Consider the following 18,781-nt stretch of genomic DNA (forward strand, 5'->3'; position numbering starts at 1 on the left):
CTGTTATCTGACAGTCACCCTTTAGCCTTTAAATCAAATATAATTTCAGATGTTCATGAGCTTGATGGCACAGAATATTTTTCATCATTCTACAGTGTAAGCCATGATTCTTCCAGTTTAATGACACTGTTCTTACAGTTAGGTTGTACCCAATGCATTTAGCTGCTGGTACTACACAGAGACAGCCCTATACTGTTAACTCATGAATACAGACATACCTGTGAGGGTTATGGTTGGAACTCTTTTGAGTTAGCTTCACCCAGTAAACTTCACAATAATCTTCCACACCTCATTGCCTTACTTTGCTGGAATTTCACCTCGTGAGTTGCAATTATTCAGGGTTTTCTGGTTTGAGGGTTTGGTTTTTTGTTTGGTTTTGTGTAGAGGAGTATTTTGAAAGATTTTAAATTATTCAGACTTTTTAAAATACAAAATGCCTGGAAACAGTCAGGTGTTCCTTGGCCAGACGGTTTTGAAGAAACCTATTTTTTTCCTGAATGAACTCTAGAATCTGAGTTCAAAATGTGTCAGAGACCCAGGCCTCAATCTGGTAAATCATGTATGCACAACCCTAAGATTAGACACATGCTTAGTACTCATATCAAGCTGGTTTAGCCTTCGTGAACGTGATGAGCTCTGCAAGTCCTTGTACTGCCAAAGGACGAGAGACACATCCTGTATACCCTTAAGATCTGAGGGCTGGCGAAGTGTTGACGCAATTCAAAGGGAAGACAATCAAGTAGGCACCATCATCACTGTGCCACTCAAATGCTATCTTTTTCCGAACTAGGATTGAAGATTATTTCACTGCAAACAGAAGATCACCTCATGATCTACTGATAGAGGTTGTATTTTAGCTTTACAAAAAATACCTTCCCACCAGCAATTGATGAATGTAAGATTTAATCCAAGTACATGTCTCCTTGCTTCCCCAGGAGTGTTTTCAGATCTTCAGAACAACCAAGGGAGTTTGTAAAACTTTTCTGTAATTCTCCCCATTTTATTTTCGTATTTCAGCAGAAGCACTATCAGCACCTGGTGTTTTGTTATTTACTGCGTGTATTTTGATTGCCTCTTAAATCTCCTCAAAATGTAACTCTTCCACAAATGGCTCAGCTGCTTGGAGAATAACCATTTATTGTTTGCCTTTATCCCTTTCACAATTAGGCAGCTCATTAAAATACTCCCTCTATTGTTCTATAATTGCATTCTTTGTGAGGAAGAAATTTCCATTTTTGTTCTTTATCAGACTTCCTCAGGTGTACACTGATGCATGTAAAATTATCTCCCAATACATCTCTCCTGTTCCACTTCTGTACCATGCCAGCCAACCACCCCACTGGTGGTGACTGGAGCGATGTTTATGTTCTTTGCACTGTCATTTTAGTGTGAGAAAGGATGTGCTGACTCCATACTGATCTCATCACTGCAGTGTGGGAAAAGAAAGTAGAGCACTGCAGCAACTATGCCAAGGTCCTAAGTGCACTTTGCTGTTCCTTATGAAAATCACTCAAGTCTAAGAAGTGTTTGAGAACAATGGTAATTTTCCAGTAACACACTAACTACCCATCACCATACACTGCTGACGAAAGAAAGTAAAGACATATATTGAGATTAAAAACCTACTTTTAAAAGCTAGGAAGTACTGACATTTTCTCAACTCATCCACAGCATAAGATGCCAGGTACTCACTATTTACTTCTTATCTACTCAGTTGTAATTATATTAACTGCAAACACATTGTATTGATTTAGTCATGGGCTGTTTTATCACATCCCTCCTAATATTGGAGTCTTGACTGAACTACATAACATGCCTTTGAAGGAAGGTTGCAGATTGATTGACAAGAAAGAGTAAAGAAGAAAAATACCAACAAACCTCTGTATTTTGGGGAGCAATTTAAGATGTCCTCAACATAAAAAGGACATGGAGCTGTTGGAGCGAGTCCAGAGGAGGCCACGAGGATGATCAGGGGCTGGAGCACCTCCTGCGTGAAAACAGGCTGAGAAAGTTGGGGCTGTTCAGCCTGGAGAAGAGAAGCTGTGTGGAGACCTCAGAGCAGCTTCCAGTGTCTGAAGGGGGCTGTCAAGGATGCTGGAGAGGGACTCTTCATTAGGGACTGTAGTGATAGGACAAGGGGTGATGGGTTCAAACTGAAACAGGGAGAAGTTCAGGTTAGATACAAGGAAGAAGTTCTTTACTGTGAGGGCGGTGAGGCACTGGAACAGGTTGCCCAAGGAAGTTGTGAATGCTCCATCCCTGGTAGTGTTCAAGGCCAGGCTGGATTGAGTTTTGGGTGACATAGTTTAGTGTGTGGTGTCCCTGCCCATGGCATGGGGTTGGAACTAGATGATCTTAAGTCCTTTCCAACCCTAACTATTCTATGATTCTATGTAGTGGCTTGATGTGCCAGAGCTTTTAATACCACATATCTTTCTGGGCCCAGCTCCCAGTGACTTAAATTGCAGCTGTAAAGTTCAGCTCTTCTCTAAATCAGACCTTGCAATTTCAAGATGTGCATTCAGAAAATGAGTAATAAACAAACAGAAACTGCAATGAGAAGTGAACTGTACAGCAGCACACAGTCCTCTGGGATAGCAAATGGAATAGCCTTGCTGAGGTACTGATAAATAAAACACTAGATGAATAAATTATGAAGGAAAAATACTCCTAGGTAAACAAAAAGTCTTGTATAAGTTTACTTGCTTAGAAGAGATGAGAACTGGTTAAGTTCTGAACTGCCTAAATTACAGCTGGTTAAACTCTCAAGTGCTGTCCCTGGGCAGCAACTGAGCTTCCTGGGAAGAATTTAACTGCCTTAAATTCCAAGATGATTGTATCCTTCTTAAAATCCCTTCTCTCACTGCATATCTATACTAATCCCTCTGTTGTAGGTAAGGACAGGGAGACTCTCCACACAGTAATTGCATTCACTAAATAGCTTTAATTCCAGGAGTGTGACTTTTCCCATGCACCATGAATGGTGAAGAGATCCAACCTTTAAACATATGCTGAAATGATACAAACAAATGCATACTGACAACAGGGACAAATTAACATTGCAATAATACCAGCCTGACTTTTGGTTTACAGAATAGAACAGTCTTTCATGAGTACTTTCAGGTGTGTTCAATGTTTCTAAAAAGGAAAATTATTAAATTCCATCCTATGGAACATACATAAACCACCAGTTCATTTAAGTCTTCAGCAAAAAAATCTGTAACAAAGTGAACTGAGTAGCACTATGCCATCCAATACAAAGTCCAATCACCACCAGGAGTTGTCCAATCATGACCAGGAGGTAAAATATACATTTTTTAATATTTTCTTATATTTTGTATATTTTTTTATATTTTACCCTATATAAATATAGGGTAAAATAAAAATATCAAGATTTGTGATTCCTGAATTCCACTCTAGGCTCTGAAACACACTTAAATGTTTACAGATCTGCCTGTGATGGTTAACACTTCCTTTCCTTTTCTTCTTCTTCCTACATTATCCTACTTCCCATGCTGTCCCACCACACTTTTAAGCAATACACAGAAAAGGTCAAGCTCGCATCAGGCTGGCTGAAGAAATCCAGCTAATTACTGTGTTCCCTGGAGGAGCTCCAAGTGGCTCAGACCAAGACTGCTCATGGTATTCACCTGGTTTGCAGAATTCATGTACCACCAACTTCCTTGTCTTGACTTCACCTTTTTCTGCATTTTGGTCTGCCAGCCATCTTTTTCCCTAGGACACAGAGCACAGGAAAATAAGTCTTCGTACTTGGAAGGTATAAAGATATAGAAAATTGGTGGTTTTATAACAAAAGAACTGTTGCTTAGCTTTCCTGCTAGCATCAATCTATGTACCTGGAGGTGCTGGTTGACAGCCAGCTGAATACGAGCTGGCAGTGTCGCCAAGAAAGCCAATGGCATCCTGGCCTGGCTCAGCACCAGTGTGGCAGCAGGGCCAGGGCAGTGACTGTCCCCCTGCGCTGGGCACTGGTGAGGCTGCACCTTGAATCCTGTGTCAGTTCTGGGCCCCTCACTGCAAGAGAGACATTGAGGTGCTGGAGTGGGGCCAGAGAAGGGCACCAGAGCTGGTGCAGGGCCTGGAGCACAAGTGTGATGAGGAACGGCTGAGGGACCTGGGGGGTTTTAGTCTGGAGAAGAGGAGGCTGAGGGGGGACCTTATCGCTCTCTACAACTGCCTGACAGGAGGATGAAGCCAGGAGGGGGCTGGTCTCTGCTCCCAAGGAACAAGGGATGGGACAAGAGGAAACAGCCTCAAGCTGCACCAGGGGAGGTTTAGATGGAGATGAGGAACAATTTCCTCACCAAAAGGGTTGTCAAACATCGGCACAGTCTGCCCAGGGCAATGGTGAAGTCGGCATCCCTGGAGGTATTTGAAAGACATGCAGATGTGGGGCTTGAGGACATAGTTTAGTGGTGGACTTGGCAGTGCTGGGTTCATGATTGGACTCTATGATCTTCATATTTTTTTCCAACCTAAAGGATTCTATGATTCTGATTCTACCATAACGTGCACATTGAAAGAGTATAGCATGTAATAACACCCATATCCGTGATGGACTTTTTATGGGTTTTCAAATCGATAGGATTTACAATTTAATCCATTTAGTTGTTTGTAGTTTGTTCTCTTAATCCACAGGTCCCATCTCTAAAGCCCCATCTCATCATGCTCTACCTTCACCAGGGCTCGGGGAAGGCGCTGTCCAGGCACGGCGAGGGCAGCTGGACACGCCATGGCCTTCACCCCGCCGTGCACAGCTCATGCTCTGCTTGGGGACAGCTCCAGGCGAGCACTCAGGTGGCTCTGGCCGGCGACAAGCACCTTCCAGGCCGCGGCCGCCTGGCTTACCCTGTCAGCGGGCCCGGCCACGCTACCTGAGGAAAACCCAGCTCCCGCCGCAGCCGCTCGAGCTGTTTCCAACGCGGTGTTCCCTGCGGGAGCTCGTTTCGCCGCCGAGCTCCGCGATGGTTTGACTTGGCGGAAGTCCCAGGCCTCCACCGCTGCAGCCGCCCCCCGCTGCTGGCGCCAATTACCGCAGGGCCGGCGGCGCCGGGGCGCGGGGGACAGGCCCGGTGGGACAGGGCAGGGCAGGCCCGGCCCGGCCCCGCTCCCGTCGTCGCCCCTCCGCCCCCCGGGGCGCCCTGCCCCGCCGCTGACGTCCCTGCGCTCGCCGCCCTCAGCCGCCCTTTCCCGCCTACACCGGCGGCGGTTGCCCGTTGCGGAGCATGGCTCCCCCCGCGCCGCCGGCGCTGCCTCTTCTCCTCCTCCTCCTCCTTTCCCCCTGCCTCACCGCCTCCTCCAAGCTCAACATCCCCAAGGTGCTGCTGCCTTTCACCCGCGGCACCCACGTCAACTTCACGCTGGAGGCCAGCGAGGGTTGCTACCGATGGTGAGTGCAGGTGCCGCCGCCCTTTGTCCGCCGCTTTCTCCGGCCCCCGCCGCCCAGATGCACCTGCGGCGTTTCCTCAGCCCGCGGCGGGAAAGCGCGGCCCGGCGGGGCCTGGTGGCCGCTCCCCGGGGGAGCCAGCAGCGCCAGGCCGCCCCTCGCCGCTTTCACGTTACTTGGGGTGTCCCAGCAGCGTGGGGGCAGAAGCGGAGGTAATCCCCGAGGGGAGCGGCTGGGCTTTGCAGACTGACCCCGCTGTGGGTTGGTTGGTTGGTTGGTTTTCCGTAGCGGGGGCTGAGCCCGCTGGAGAGGGGCTCTCTCTGGAGGCCAGGGCTGAGCAGGCCCTGAGGGGAAGGTCCCTGCTGCGGAGAGCTTCCCGCCATGGCTGCGCGCCCGCATGCGCCTCACACCCCACATGCACCCACCCCGCTGCTCCACCGACCCCACCGTGCCCGCCCTGCCTCCGCACACGGCCTGTGTGTCCGCCCTGCTGCCCCACGTACCGCAGTGCCACCCCAGCCACACGTGTGTGCAGACAGCACCCGGCGCTAGGGTAGGAATGCCCCGTCCCTTGCTGTGGTTATAGGGAAGTCTCACCGCTTTGAATTTGGGGTATGGACTTAAAGGAGTCATAGGTAGGAAATAGCTAAATTGAGAGCCTCTCGGTGCTGCCATTAAGTGTAGGCAACGCCCTGATCATGTCACCTGGGGACAGCGAAATCAGGTTGTCCAGAAGCAAAGCTTTCCTGGTTTTTCTGGAGGCCTTGGTGCTGGGTACATGGGATATACTAAGGGAGTTCTGTCTGGGGGTGCCCCTGTCCTGCCCCATGCCAGGGAGGGCCCTGCGAGCCAGGCTCATGGGCGGCAGGGCTGGGCTGTGCTGAGCACCGGGGGCTAGAGGCAAGTACCGCAGTGTGTGTGGATTTAGAAACCGTCTTCGTGTTAAACAAGTGTTACCAACTCCTCGTCCTATCATCTTTTGCATACCAGAACTGTAATTTGGATCAGTAATGAGCAGGAGGCACCCACCTGAAAAAAAACGTGGCAGTCAAGATATGTTTAGGATGATACTTCCATGTGTGCCAGATGGATGTGTGTAGCAGTTTTCAGTTGTTATTTTGTCGCTGACAGTTACTGAAATACAACTTTGTAGGGCCATGTTTTCACTCTCTGTCAGTTTATTTGCCTGGTCATCCCACACTTCTCATCCCTGGGCTGGTTACGAGCCTTTGATCTGTAACAACTTGCACATTTGAGTGTGTTCGTACACAAGCAGCACACACAAGAGCACTAATAAGAGTTTCTCCAAAAGCTGACTGAAAAGCAGTTAACTAGATGAGCTCTTTGTGGTTGTGTGATTTAATTTTCATATGGACTATCTTAGTTAAAATCTCTCATGTTTTTTTTCTTTTTCCTTATTATAATCTTTGAGGCAAATGACTCTTTAAAAGGATTTGGTTTATGTGGTAAAGTACATTGTAAGAAGCTAAAACACAAACTCATCAAAGCACCAGTAAAATCTAGGAGGTGTGGATTCTCCCATTTAGGCGGTGAACTGCTGGGTGATGCTGGACTGGCTACAGCCATTCCTGCATTTCTGCACGTGCCTGGCGCTGCCCAGCTCTCAGAAGTATGCAGACCTCTGCAGATCTCACTGAAGCCTACAGATGAAATGATGTTAAGGTTGTACTCAAGGGAAGTACCAAGTTTGGTCCACATATCCATCTAATGAGGGTGATTCGTAAGCACTTCAGTGCATGTTATGAAGTTTAACCAAGCCAAGTGCAAGGTCCTACACCTGGGTTGGGGCAATCCCAGGCACTGCTACAGGTTGGGCGGAGAAGAGATTCAGAGCAGCCTGAGGAGAAGGACTTGGGGGTGTTGGTTGATGAGAAGCTTAACATGAGCTGGCTTCAGTGTGCGCTTGAGCGCAGAAAGCCAACCGTATCCTGGGCTGCATCAAAAGAAGCGTGACCAGCAGGTCAAGGGAGGTGATCCTGCCCCTCTACTCTGCTCTCGTGAGACCTCACTTGGAGTACTGCGTACAGTTCTGGTGTCCTCAACATAAAAAGGACATGGAGCTGTTGGAGCGAGTCCAGAGGAGGGCCACGAGGATGATAAGAGGGCTGGAGCACCTCCTGTGTGAAGACAGGCTGAGAGAGTTGGGGCTGTTCAGCCTGGAGAAGAGAAGGCTGCGTGGAGACCTAATAGCAGCCTTCCAGTATCTGAAGGGGGTCTACAAGGATGCTGGGGAGGGACTCTTCCTTAGAGACTGTAGTGGTAGGACAAGGGGTAATGGGTTCAAACTTAAACAGGGGAAGTTTAGATTAGATATAAGGAAGAAGTTCTTTACAGTGAGGGTGGTGAAGCACTGGAATGGGTTGCCCAGGGAGGTTGTGAATGCTCCATCCCTGGTGGTGTTCAAGGCCAGGTTGTACAGAGCCTTGGGTGACATGGTTTAGTGTGAGGTGTCCCTGCCCATGGCAGGGGGTTGGAACTGGATGATCTTAAGGTCCTTTCCAACCCTTACTATTCTATGATTCTATGTTATATTGGTACCTGTTGCCAGCAATGGGTCAGATCCCTCCTGAGGTAGATAGGCTTCCACATGCTTTTCCATCCTCTCCTGTCTGCCCTTCAGAGATTTATTTTGGTTGAGCATTAAGGAAGCTATACCAATTTCATACAGAGTGTGTCATCATTTTCTGTACCCGGGTTGTAAATGTATATTTATTCACTTCTGCTTTGCAAGGACTGGCAGGATGTGGGTGGTAAAACTCAACGTGTGCTTACAAAACCATCGGGAGGAAGCAGCAGCAGTGTGTGTGTGTGACTGAATGGAGCAGTAATGCTCCTCACGGTGCTCAGAGCATGTTTGCTAGATTGCATCTGCAGCTCTCTTTCCCTCTACATCCTTGGCCTCATGGGCCTTGGGCTGTAGGAGATTAGAAAGCAGTGTACTTTCAGTGGGCACGCACCTCCACAGCTGCTTGCTGACAGGTTTCCTGTACTTTCATGTTGAAGCTCTCAGTAGCAGCTATTGCTGGAAGGAGGCCTTCAGTTTTCTGAAGGAGTTAGTAATTATCAAATGTAGTGACTTCAGAAGTAGTGACCATTCCTCATCCAGGATTTGTAAAGGGATGGGTAGTTTGCATGCACAAAAGCATGGATTTGGAGTGGAAATTAAAAGATTCAGGCCTTTTGTGTCTAGAGAAGGGATTGAGGTTGTGTAATGTGGGTGAGCGCAAGGTTAGAGGTAGCGTATGAAAGCTGTTGCTGTCTTAGAGCAGCATCTGTCTTCAAAAGCCGTCCTTTGAGTATTTGAAGGACTGCATTACTCATCTCAAACATTCAGAATTCATAGCTGAGTGTCCAATTTTGTGAAAAATCACTCAGTGGCATGCTGTGACCTTATTTCTTTCCAGTTTCCCATTGGGGCTTCAAGTTTACCTCGGAAAAGCAGGAGATTTTCAAAGTGGTGGTAGTGGTGTCTGAGAGTTCCAGTGATTCAAAGGGAAAAGGTCAATTTTTATCATCATCCAAGCAGATTGGGAGCAATGATAAAGTTACAAACACGGCTTTGAAGTGTTTTCTGATTTCAAGATGCTCATGCCTTCTGGCATGAGTTGCCTTTGTGTTTAAATTATTTTTTGGTGAAAGCTTTGTTTTCAAAGCATGCACTGTTCCCATCTGTAAATATTGTACGTGGTACTATCTGCAGAGACAAAACACAGTCTGTGTGGGTATATTTAGCATTTAAATTACATCTGTATTTATCTTTAATTACCTTAATCCAGAAATTGCACCTGGAAGAATGAAAGCATTTGGAAGCAGAATTCTCTCCTTGAAATCTGCCTTTAGCATAATAACATTCTGGGGTGTAAGGGGGAATACACACAAAAAGCCCCATTCCTCCCCAGGGTATACAGCGTGGTGCAGGGTCTTTATAGCAGAAATTGTAGTGTATAAATATGCTTACATGCCTGTAACATTATTTTATATCTTGTAGAATTGATATGCGTGGTGAGAACTGGGGGGAAAATTAAGCTCCGGGTGTTAGCTTGGAGAAATTCAACTGATTGCATTTGAACCTTTGAGCATTGAAGTTGGAGGGTTTGCTGTGGAAAGGTTACAGCAACAGGAAACGGCTCAAAGGTGATGATGTCCATGTACAATGTTGTTTGTTGCAACTGTAATGATGGAGAGTTTCTTGCCACCTTAATAAAAGGGTTTGTGTGTGCTGCTGAAGCCCTCACTGATGTGGTAGCGTGAAGCTAATTGCCATAGTGAGAGGAGCAGAAGGCAGAGCGCGGGGGTGAGGGAGCCAGCAGCTGAGTGGTGTCTGAGCTGTGTGATGCACAGGTACTTCCAGAGAACCCCAAACCTGCACGCAGTGCTGCTCTTGCAGTACTTGGCTGCAGAGCTCATTTTCTAGCTCCTTACCTTGTCATGTTTCTGATACTGGGTTGTAGATTGGTCTTATCACTCTGTGTGTTGTGTGTGGTGCTTTCATGTTTTAAAAATGTATGTTATCATAGAGTCCCAGACTGGTTTGGGTTGGAAAGGACCTTAAAGCTCATCCAGTTCCAACCCCCTGCCACAGGCAGGGACACCTTCCACTAGAGCAGGTTGCTCCAAGCCCCTGTGTCCAACCTGGCCTTGAACACTGCCAGGGATGGGGCAGCCACAGCTTCTCTGGGCACCCTGTGCCAGCGCCTCAGCACCCTCACAGGGAAGAGCTTCCTCCTAATATGTAATCTACATCTATACTACATAGTGCTTCTGGTTGAAGTCTGTTACTTTGCTATAAATCTGACAGTCTCATCTCTGATAATCTCTGGGGGTTTTGTTGTTGCTATTTCATGGATTACCTGTTTTACCACAGGTTCAAAAAACCCTGTCTTTGACTTCACTGAAAAATGTTTTGTGTGAGATACTGACTGTTAATTTCCATATTATGAAATGACATCTGAAATAATGATTGTTATCCCCTGCAGCCCTGCTGAGGACCTCACCTGCTCTGCATTTCCTAGTTAGAAGGCCATTCTACCAGGCAGCAAAATGTTCTCCCTCTCTCTGGGAGGTACATGTGCTGCTGACTGCTGGGTAGGCTGGCTGCACTGCAGTGTGTGCTTCCTCAGCGTAGCTTCTAGCTTTTGTAGAAACCAGAAGGAGATCAGAACTGGGTTGAGATATCCTTGTTGGTGAAGTGAGGCATGCTGTGCTGTTGGCTCAGAACCAGAGCGGTGGTGTGAGTCTGCAGCATAGGTGTTCTGCCAGACTTGAAGAGGCAGAAATAATTGTGGTTTTTGCCTTAGTTGATGTGTCAGCCTGCAGTGCACATTTACTGTTGAAGAAACCTTTCTGAATCTGAGTATAACCCGCCTGGGAAGGAGGACGGGGAGGGGAGGGGCTGTGGTTGATTTTGGGCAGTGTTCATTGCTGAATACCCATGACATGTTTTCAGACTTTTGCTCCCTTTGGGTGTGGGTCTCACCTCAGTAATTGAAACTTTAAAGGTGTCTGCATGTGAGAAGGTTTAACAGAGTGGGTAATGGGAAATAATGCAAATGGGACATTTGTGTTTTGTAAGTAAACTGCCATTTTTTTAGTTTTATTTTCTAATTTGAAATCAGGCTCAGCTCATTTTGGAACAACTTGTGTAGACCAGCCCTTATTTATTGCATTCTATTAGTTGGAAGATGAGTGTCACTAGTCTGGCATGCCAGCTTCCTTCATGCAGCTGGGAAAGGTACAGAAATAAACACTTCAGGTAAAAGGCTTCTGGCCACCAGTTGATTTGACAAAACATCCAAGTTACAGTAGGGCATCTGGGTTGGATTTTGAGAACAATCATCACTGGTTTAATTCTGCTTCCTTTGAAGTTAGTGGCCATGCCTGCTGATCACCATTACAAACTCCCTCCCCTGTAAGCAAAAGCTTCATCTTTGGCTCATTCTGTGGTGTTGTGATTTGCTTTTAAAGCAGAACTGGATGGAGGATTTTTGTTTTCCCGCTACAATAAGAAACATCCTAGGAGAGAGTTGAGTGAACAATAGAGAGATAATCTGCCACTGTGCTGTTAAAAATCCTCAAGAGTTAGGGAAGTCTGCCAGGCTCCCTCTGTGCTTTCTTTGGAATGGGTTCAGTTCCCAAATCCTTGGTTCTGTGGGAATCTATGTTTTATCATACGACTGCAGTTGCCTGGATGCTGTTCTGGCTCTTGTGTCTCTTTTCATTTGTGTATGTCAACAGCGTTAGTCCCAAGAGTGACTAGAAATAAGGTACCTGATGTATTGGTCAATCCAATCTTGCCACACTCTTGAAAACTTTACTGTGCAGTTTCCCCCTGGTTACCTATGTGCCCACGTGCCTGATACAAGTTCTAAAAGATGAGATCAGCTGCAGTCGTGGTGCATCTCCAGAAGGGAGGATTTGTGCTAATGTAGGCCCTGGAGTTCAGCCTGAAGAGCTGACAAAATAAAAAGTGCTGAAGCAGTAAGAATCAACAGAGGAGAGTAACATTAGCCTGATTTTTAAACCAGCTGATAAAGTATAATCCTTGAAGTAGTCACGTGTGATATTACAGAACAGTTGATTAGAAAACTGCAGGCTTAGGTTTGGGTAGATCTGTAGATATAATCTTGGCACACAGTGTTGGGGAGGTGAAAATCATGTATGAAATGGAAATGACACCTTCTTGCAAGTGTCATTAATTGCTCAGCAAATAGGATTTTATTCTGAGGGAAGTAAATATTGGGACTTCTGTTAGCTCCCCCATACTCCCCTTCACTCTTCTTCCTAGAGCTTCCTGCCCTGCCTTGCTTGTTCTTACAGGCGCTGGTATGGGATCAAGAGCTAGTGCCAGAAATGCTTCCCATGGCTCGCTTCTCAGGATCTAATTTTGACCTCTGACAAGCCTAGCCCTCAATATCACATGCTGACATGCTGCTGAAGATCTGCTGGAATTGGAAGAGGGTATAAATGCAGTCTTTGATGTCATTTTAAAGCAAAAGTTTCTTTTTATTGTCCATCTAGGGTGCAGCAGTGATCCTGGTGTGTATTACAGCAGACAAATGCCACTAATATCCAGCCTGTTTGATTAGTGCCTTATTCCTTCTGTACTTGACCCTGAGTCAGATATGCCTGTAAACAGAACTTGCTTTTGATATTGCTGAATGGTATTGAGGGGTCGTCAAATATTTCAGATATTATGGTATAAAAAGCAATAGTCGTGCAGATTGTTTTTTTAATGTAACTCAATAGTAACCCAGGTGTCAGAAAGGCCCTGCTTCACCAGCCCAGTTCAGGCAATTACCTAAAATAGCAGCCATCCTATTGGTAATAAAACTAAAAACGTGTTTGTATTTAAAAAAGAAAGAAATTCAGCTGATATTCTACCTCCTGTTTTAAACTGCTGTTAGAGGCCAAGTATTCTCTATTCTCAGGTTCCCAACTCCAGTGACAACCAGGAGTTAACCAGCATTCAGCTGGAAAAGCTTAAAACTTCCTTTACTGTAAGTTCATAGCTAAAATTTGATACAAACTTTTAGTTTATCTTTGTTCTTTCCTTTTTCTAGTCTGAAAAATATCCTGTAATTAGATTTAGTTTTACAACGCAGCTATTAGTGCAAACTGTAGTGGTTATGTATTGCCACACAGCCATATATTAAAAGAACAAATACAAAGCACAGCGAAACCGCTGTTGTGTTGTAAACACAATCAATTTCTCATTGTGAGAATGCAAAACCCTCAAATTAATAAAAAAAAATTCTAATGGCAGATAATATTAGGCAATGGAAAGAACTAAATAATAACAGTCAATTCCATGCATATCATGCTTATTTAAAAATGCCTGAATGCATATTCAGTCAGACCGGCGTGCTCAGCTCAAAAAGCCTACCAGCCAAGTGCAGAAAGAGCCTGACTGGTTGTGAATGCTAACATTGTTGAAGGAAACTTTGCAGAGTGTTGGAAAACTGTTTCAGCGTTGCCTAAGAAGCTATGAATTACAGGAAAACAATTGTTCACTCTTGAATTAATCTCCGTAGAGTGAAGCTAAATGTACTACTAATATAGAAAATAAATCACATTGGTTTAGAAACAGTCTACACCCCAGTATGACAAAACAGGCTCATATTTGTATGCATTGCTTGGGTATCTAGAATATAACAAACACTTTTAAGGCTTAAGCTTTACTTGGTGTTTAAATTTTCCATTCCATGGTGCTCGGGGTTGGTTTTCCCCTGACCAGATAAAATAGTTTGAAATTTCTGCATGAGCAGTTGCGACCGTTATTTCAAAATCCTTTAAAACTAGTCTTTGTGTAAGCACAATATTGTTGGGAGCACACCAATATTATGAATTTAATTAATAATTCATTGAGTTAATGAGTTTTGGCCAAGACAAAGCTCCTGTAGTGCCGTGAAGTGCCTGTGAGCCTGCACGCTGCCATGAGCAGGCACGACTGCAAATGCTCTGGCCAGCACTGGGTGCCCTGGGATCACAAGCTTGTTGGGCCTTGTTTGGACAGTAAAGCATGATAAAATCCAGACCCATATGTAGGGAACCAGAGAGCTGATGCGCTGTGGGTTTGTTTCATGTGAAGTTTTGGTGAGGAATGCAGCATTCGCCATCTCACTGGTTGCTTCAAGCCGAAGGGCGCGCGCTCGGTGCCGGGCAGGGCTGGCTTTGTCTGCAGGCTGTGCTTTGCATTGCTTAGGGTTGAAAACAGGATTTGCAGTTTTATTCCAGTGACAACCACCACACTGGTCCTTGCTCGCCTGGACTGCAGCTGTTAACATTATGTTCACAGGTAACATATGTTTACAACTGTGACAGTATGTTCGGTTATCTTACAGTTATGTATTGAAATGGATTTGATTTTAGTTAACAAGAATTTTTGTTGTTCACTGTTTTGGATTGGTTGGTTCTGCCAGTAATAAAGTAGGTGAAGCCTTCATCTGGGGAGAAGGGCACATAGGAGCTTGCTGTTTGTTTGCAACTCCTCTCCAGCTCCTTGCTGAGTTAGGGTTTCCCCATAGATCACAGGTAGGCATTTTGAACATCCTCCAGAAGAGAAGCCTGAATCAATCCAACGTCACCATCTTTACCAGATGGGGTTCTAGTGCCCGGATAAGAGTCCATTTACCAGACAATGCAATGCTGTCATCATCTGGGAGGAGCAATTCCTGAGCAGCTTTGTCAGCAGTGCTCTCTTTCATTGCTTTAATCCTCCCAAGGACCCTTGTGAAAGAGCTTTGACTGGGATCCCTGAGCAAATAGCCATGGCTTAATCCATGAGCGGCTTACACAGGGTGCTAGGCCCGGGCTGTGTGCAGGAGAGTGCTTTCTGCTCCCTCTGCAGGAGCTCCCGCGCGAGGGGTGAGGAGCAGCCGTGTCCCAGTTCCCATCCCAGCTGGGAGCGGTGATGTTCTGAGCTAGTTATGAGAGGTATGGTCTGCTTGAATCTGTCAGTTGCTTTGAGCACTCTCCATTCAGGTCTCGGACACATATTGCTGTTAAATTTCATTTCAAAAGGCTTGGTTTCTAGTAATTTTGAAATTTATTTATTTTTCCCTCACCTCAACATTTTTGGCACACAGGAAGGGAGAGCTGGGCTCCACGTCCATGGTGAGCTTCCCACAAGCTCATTCCTGGAGAAGTTGTCTTTGGAAAAGCCATACAAGTCAGAGCAGGGAGTAACAGATGCATTGATTTTAGGTCAAAATTCCATGTAGGCTTATGTTTCACCAAAGATGATTATACATCTTTGCATGTTTTACACAGTGTTACGTATTTCAGCTAAACAGACTAAAACCATTTAAAAAATGCTGTTTCTTACTTGTTGAGAGCCTCTGCCATAGCAAACATACGTAATTGTGACGTTCCGTCATCATGGAAAACTTCCAGTGTTTCCAGAACTTTGTTTCAAGCTTGTTTTGATAATGCAATTACAAGTGGTGACTGGAGTTTAGCTAAAATTGTTTTACCTTCTACGTCAGTATTTCATATGTGTTTTTGCTTGTTCCATGCCTCTAAGCTAATAAATGGTCAGGCCAAAGGCTTTGTGACTCTGTTAGGTGGGGTGCAGCTCTGAGCAGGCTGAATGGCGTTCAGCAGTGACCGTACCACAGTGGAGAGAACGCTGTGTTTGTCTGCCTGGGTGCTGGTGGGCCTCTGCTCTGTGCTCTCACCCTTCCTCAGCCTGCACTTGCTTTTCCTGAAGTCCTGCAGGAGCTGTTGCAGTCCAGCTCTTGTGGAAGTCGGGCCCTGACCATGCAGCATGTCTCATGTAAATTATTTCTGTGGCTTTTTAACCAAACCCTCGATTTTTGTACCTTGAATCCTGCTAACACAACCAAATAACCTTGTAGGTCCTCCACGCGGCCGGAGGTGGCGAGCATAGAGCTGATGTATCAGGATGAGCGCCAGTGTTCCCAGAAAGCTCTTATCCAGGCGCGGTCCTCACAGCCCACCCGACTGACGAGTATCATCTTTGCTGAAGATATAAGTAAGTTTTCGCTTTTGTAACACACCACTTCTTGTTTACGGACATCCTGGTATCCTCCACAAACAAAGCAGGACTAAAAAGTGCCCAAACCAAGAAATTTGCATTCATATCCATAGTCATAATGATACAGAATCACAGACTGGTTTGGGTTGGAAGGGCCCTTAGGCTCATCTAGTTCCAACCCCCTGCCATGGGCAGGACACCTTCCACTAGAGCAGGTTGCTCCAAGCCCCTGTGTCCAACCTGGCCTTGGACACTGCCAGGGATGGGGCAGCCACAGCTTCTCTGGGAAAAGTCTGTGCCAGCGCCTCAGCACCCTCACAGGGGAGAACTTCTCTCTTTTTTTTTAACCTAAATCTTGCCTGTTTAAGTTTGAGCCCATTGCCCCTTGTCCTATCACTACAGTCCCTGATGAAGAGAATATTAATGATACATCTAGGAAAAAGGGTAATTCCTTTACAAAAAAAAAAAAAAAGGCAAGAGTGGTGGCTGAACATAATTTTCAGTACATACTTTTTCTATAATGCAAATTCAAATGTTTTGCATTTAGAAAGCTGGAAATTACCTTTGTGTCTGTCATATAATACACGTAGTTAGTTTTTATGATCACCAATAGGCAAAACCATGGTCAATTAAATGTCTTGCAGTCACTAGATGAAGAGGTATACAGGGGTTTATCAGCTGTGGGTAGAAGTCCAACAGTTGCATTGTAAAAACTCTAAATATGTACTTAGAGAAACCATCTAACTGTTCGTGTAGATGGGAATCACGTTTTCTTAAGATCTATTCCAAAGTTCAGTGAGGAAGTGAACTGCTTTTCTTGCTTAGCCACAGTCACCATTTGACCAAGAGTTTCTTGGTCAAGGTCATGGCCTAGTTTCAGTTCCTTCAGTGTCTTGTGCCGTGGGCTAAACTTGAGCTACGTTTGTCTTGTGGGTGCTCTTGATGAGTGCACCCAGTGTTGCTGATCTCATGTGCTCTTTCTGCTTCTCTTCAAGTGACTGGACAAGTGCTTCGTTGTGATGCTATAGTTGATACAATTCATGGCATCCAAATCGTGTCCACGACAAGAGAACTCTATCTTGAAGATTCACCACTGGAGCTAAAAATTCAGGCTTTGGATTCTGAAGGTAAGAGATTTACTAGTAGGAGATAAAATATATATTGAACTCTTAATTGTCTGATATGTGCATTGGTTTTATTTATGACACAACTGAGCGTTAAGCTGAATAATTTAAAGGGAGTTCTTCGGATAATACATTAAGTCACCTCTTGTTAAAGTGTAAAATCTAAATACCACCTGAGCAGGGAAGTCAAACACTGCTTGATTTCCAATTATTGCTTGCCTTTTTTCCTTATTTTCGTGGGAAACTTAACTCTAGTGCTAAGGGCATTTTTAGAAATCAGGTTTTTACTCCTAGCACTTGTCCTGTGGAAGTGTCCCATCTGGATTTAACCAGGCTGAGCAGGGCTGCACAGGAAAATGATTTTTTTTTGTTTAAAGGATTTTGCAGAAAGACATTTTATCTGAGTCCAATCAAGTATCCAGCAGGATGCTAGAGATTATATAGAAGACCAAGCACCTATTGCTTGGATTAATAACCTTTAATTATTATAGAAACACTCACTTTTGGGAGGTACCTTTCAGGCTCATGACAATCAGAGCTGCTGAAGCAGCACGGGGGAACAGCTCTGGGCCATGTAGGGCTGTGGAGCACAAGCCACTGCCTGTACTGACATCTGAGGAGCCTGGAGGGTGATGTGAGAGCTGGCCAGGGCAGCTGCCCTGCAGCTCCTGTGACAGCCCTGTGATCCTGTGGGGAGGGACAGAGACATCACCCAGTTCATGGCAAGTGCTGCGTTACCTGTCTGCTTCCCGGGGTGCTGCCTCTGATGGGCTTAACCTGGAGACAGCCGCTGCCCTCCGTGCTGCAGAAGTAGCTGATCCTGTGCTGGACGAGTGAGACCCTGCATTGACCGATAGGTTATCTGATAGCGCCTGTGGTAGGTTATCAAAGACAAACTGACTTTGCCCTTGTAGTGTGGGACCCCAGCAGGAGCCAGGGCACCCACAGGAGTGGTTCAGAGGCTGTGAGTTCGCTGTGGTGCTGGCTGTGCGCAGGCATAGCCTCTCCGTAATGCCACCATGTGCAGTTCTCCACTGGCCTCGTGATGTTCAGTTGGAGCAAACCAGAAGTGTGTCATACAGCTTTGCAAAGCTACAGCATGCGTCATTAAAGTTAGGCTTGAATGCATGTGAAGTAATCCAGTCTCCATCCATTTTAATTAGATTGCTGTGTGTGTTGAGAGTTTCGTGTTTAAAATCCTGTTTATTTGGGATTTGGCACTGTCTGCAGTAAGCCCTATAGAAACAACATAGACTGTGTGTTGTGTTAACTTGTCTTAAAATATTTTTGTGACTTAAAAGTGTCATAAACCTGTAAGCATAAGAAGTTGGTAATAAATTTGCTTTGATTCTTTATTAATGTAGTTATAAATGTCAAAGGGAGTACTTGAGTGTAATAATGAAAAATCTTTGGGTTTATTCTATTTATTCCTTTCTGTTCCTTTGTAACATCTACAATTTCTCATATTCTAGTGCTTCACAGTTTCTAGAAGGAGGGTGCTTAGTTTGAGTTCTGTGAGTGAAGACCTATTCCTGTTAGGAGTAGATCATTTTTGTGCTCAAACCCAAAGCAATCTGTGAGGAAAGTGCAGTTCACCAGTGAGGTGAACTCAACTTACCCAGTTGCTATCTCAGATCCCTGTGTTTGAGAATGAAAGGTAGTTTAGCAGGTTATTTTGACATGGTCTAGGGTGAGACGTCCCTGCCCATGGCAGGGGGTTGGAACTGAATGATC

At 45.5% G+C, this 18,781-nt stretch overlaps 2 protein-coding genes across 2 annotated transcripts in view; one reads left to right on the top strand and one right to left on the bottom strand.

Annotated features, from left to right (window-relative positions):
• Positions 1-2,924: 2,924 nt before the first annotated feature.
• LOC115614528 lies at positions 2,925-5,248 on the bottom strand. The gene is made up of 4 exons (XM_030501520.1): positions 5,222-5,248; positions 4,870-5,162; positions 3,858-4,035; positions 2,925-3,735 (listed from the first exon to the last, which is right to left on the bottom strand). Exons 1-4 carry the CDS (start codon positions 5,246-5,248, stop codon positions 3,553-3,555), a joined length of 681 nt encoding a protein of 226 aa, XP_030357380.1. The 3' UTR covers positions 2,925-3,552.
• NUP210 (nucleoporin 210) overlaps positions 5,210-18,781 on the top strand; it is a 66,254-nt gene continuing 52,682 nt past the window's right edge. The window contains exons 1-3 of the mRNA XM_030501215.1: positions 5,210-5,410; positions 15,784-15,920; positions 16,919-17,050. Coding sequence (XP_030357075.1) covers positions 5,247-5,410; positions 15,784-15,920; positions 16,919-17,050 — 433 coding nt within the window. The 5' untranslated portion in view covers positions 5,210-5,246. The remainder of the gene's footprint in view (positions 5,411-15,783; positions 15,921-16,918; positions 17,051-18,781) is intronic.

The sequence above is a fragment of the Strigops habroptila genome, chromosome 11, assembly GCF_004027225.2.
Source record: "Strigops habroptila isolate Jane chromosome 11, bStrHab1.2.pri, whole genome shotgun sequence".
NCBI classification, from domain to species: Eukaryota; Metazoa; Chordata; class Aves; order Psittaciformes; family Psittacidae; genus Strigops; species Strigops habroptila.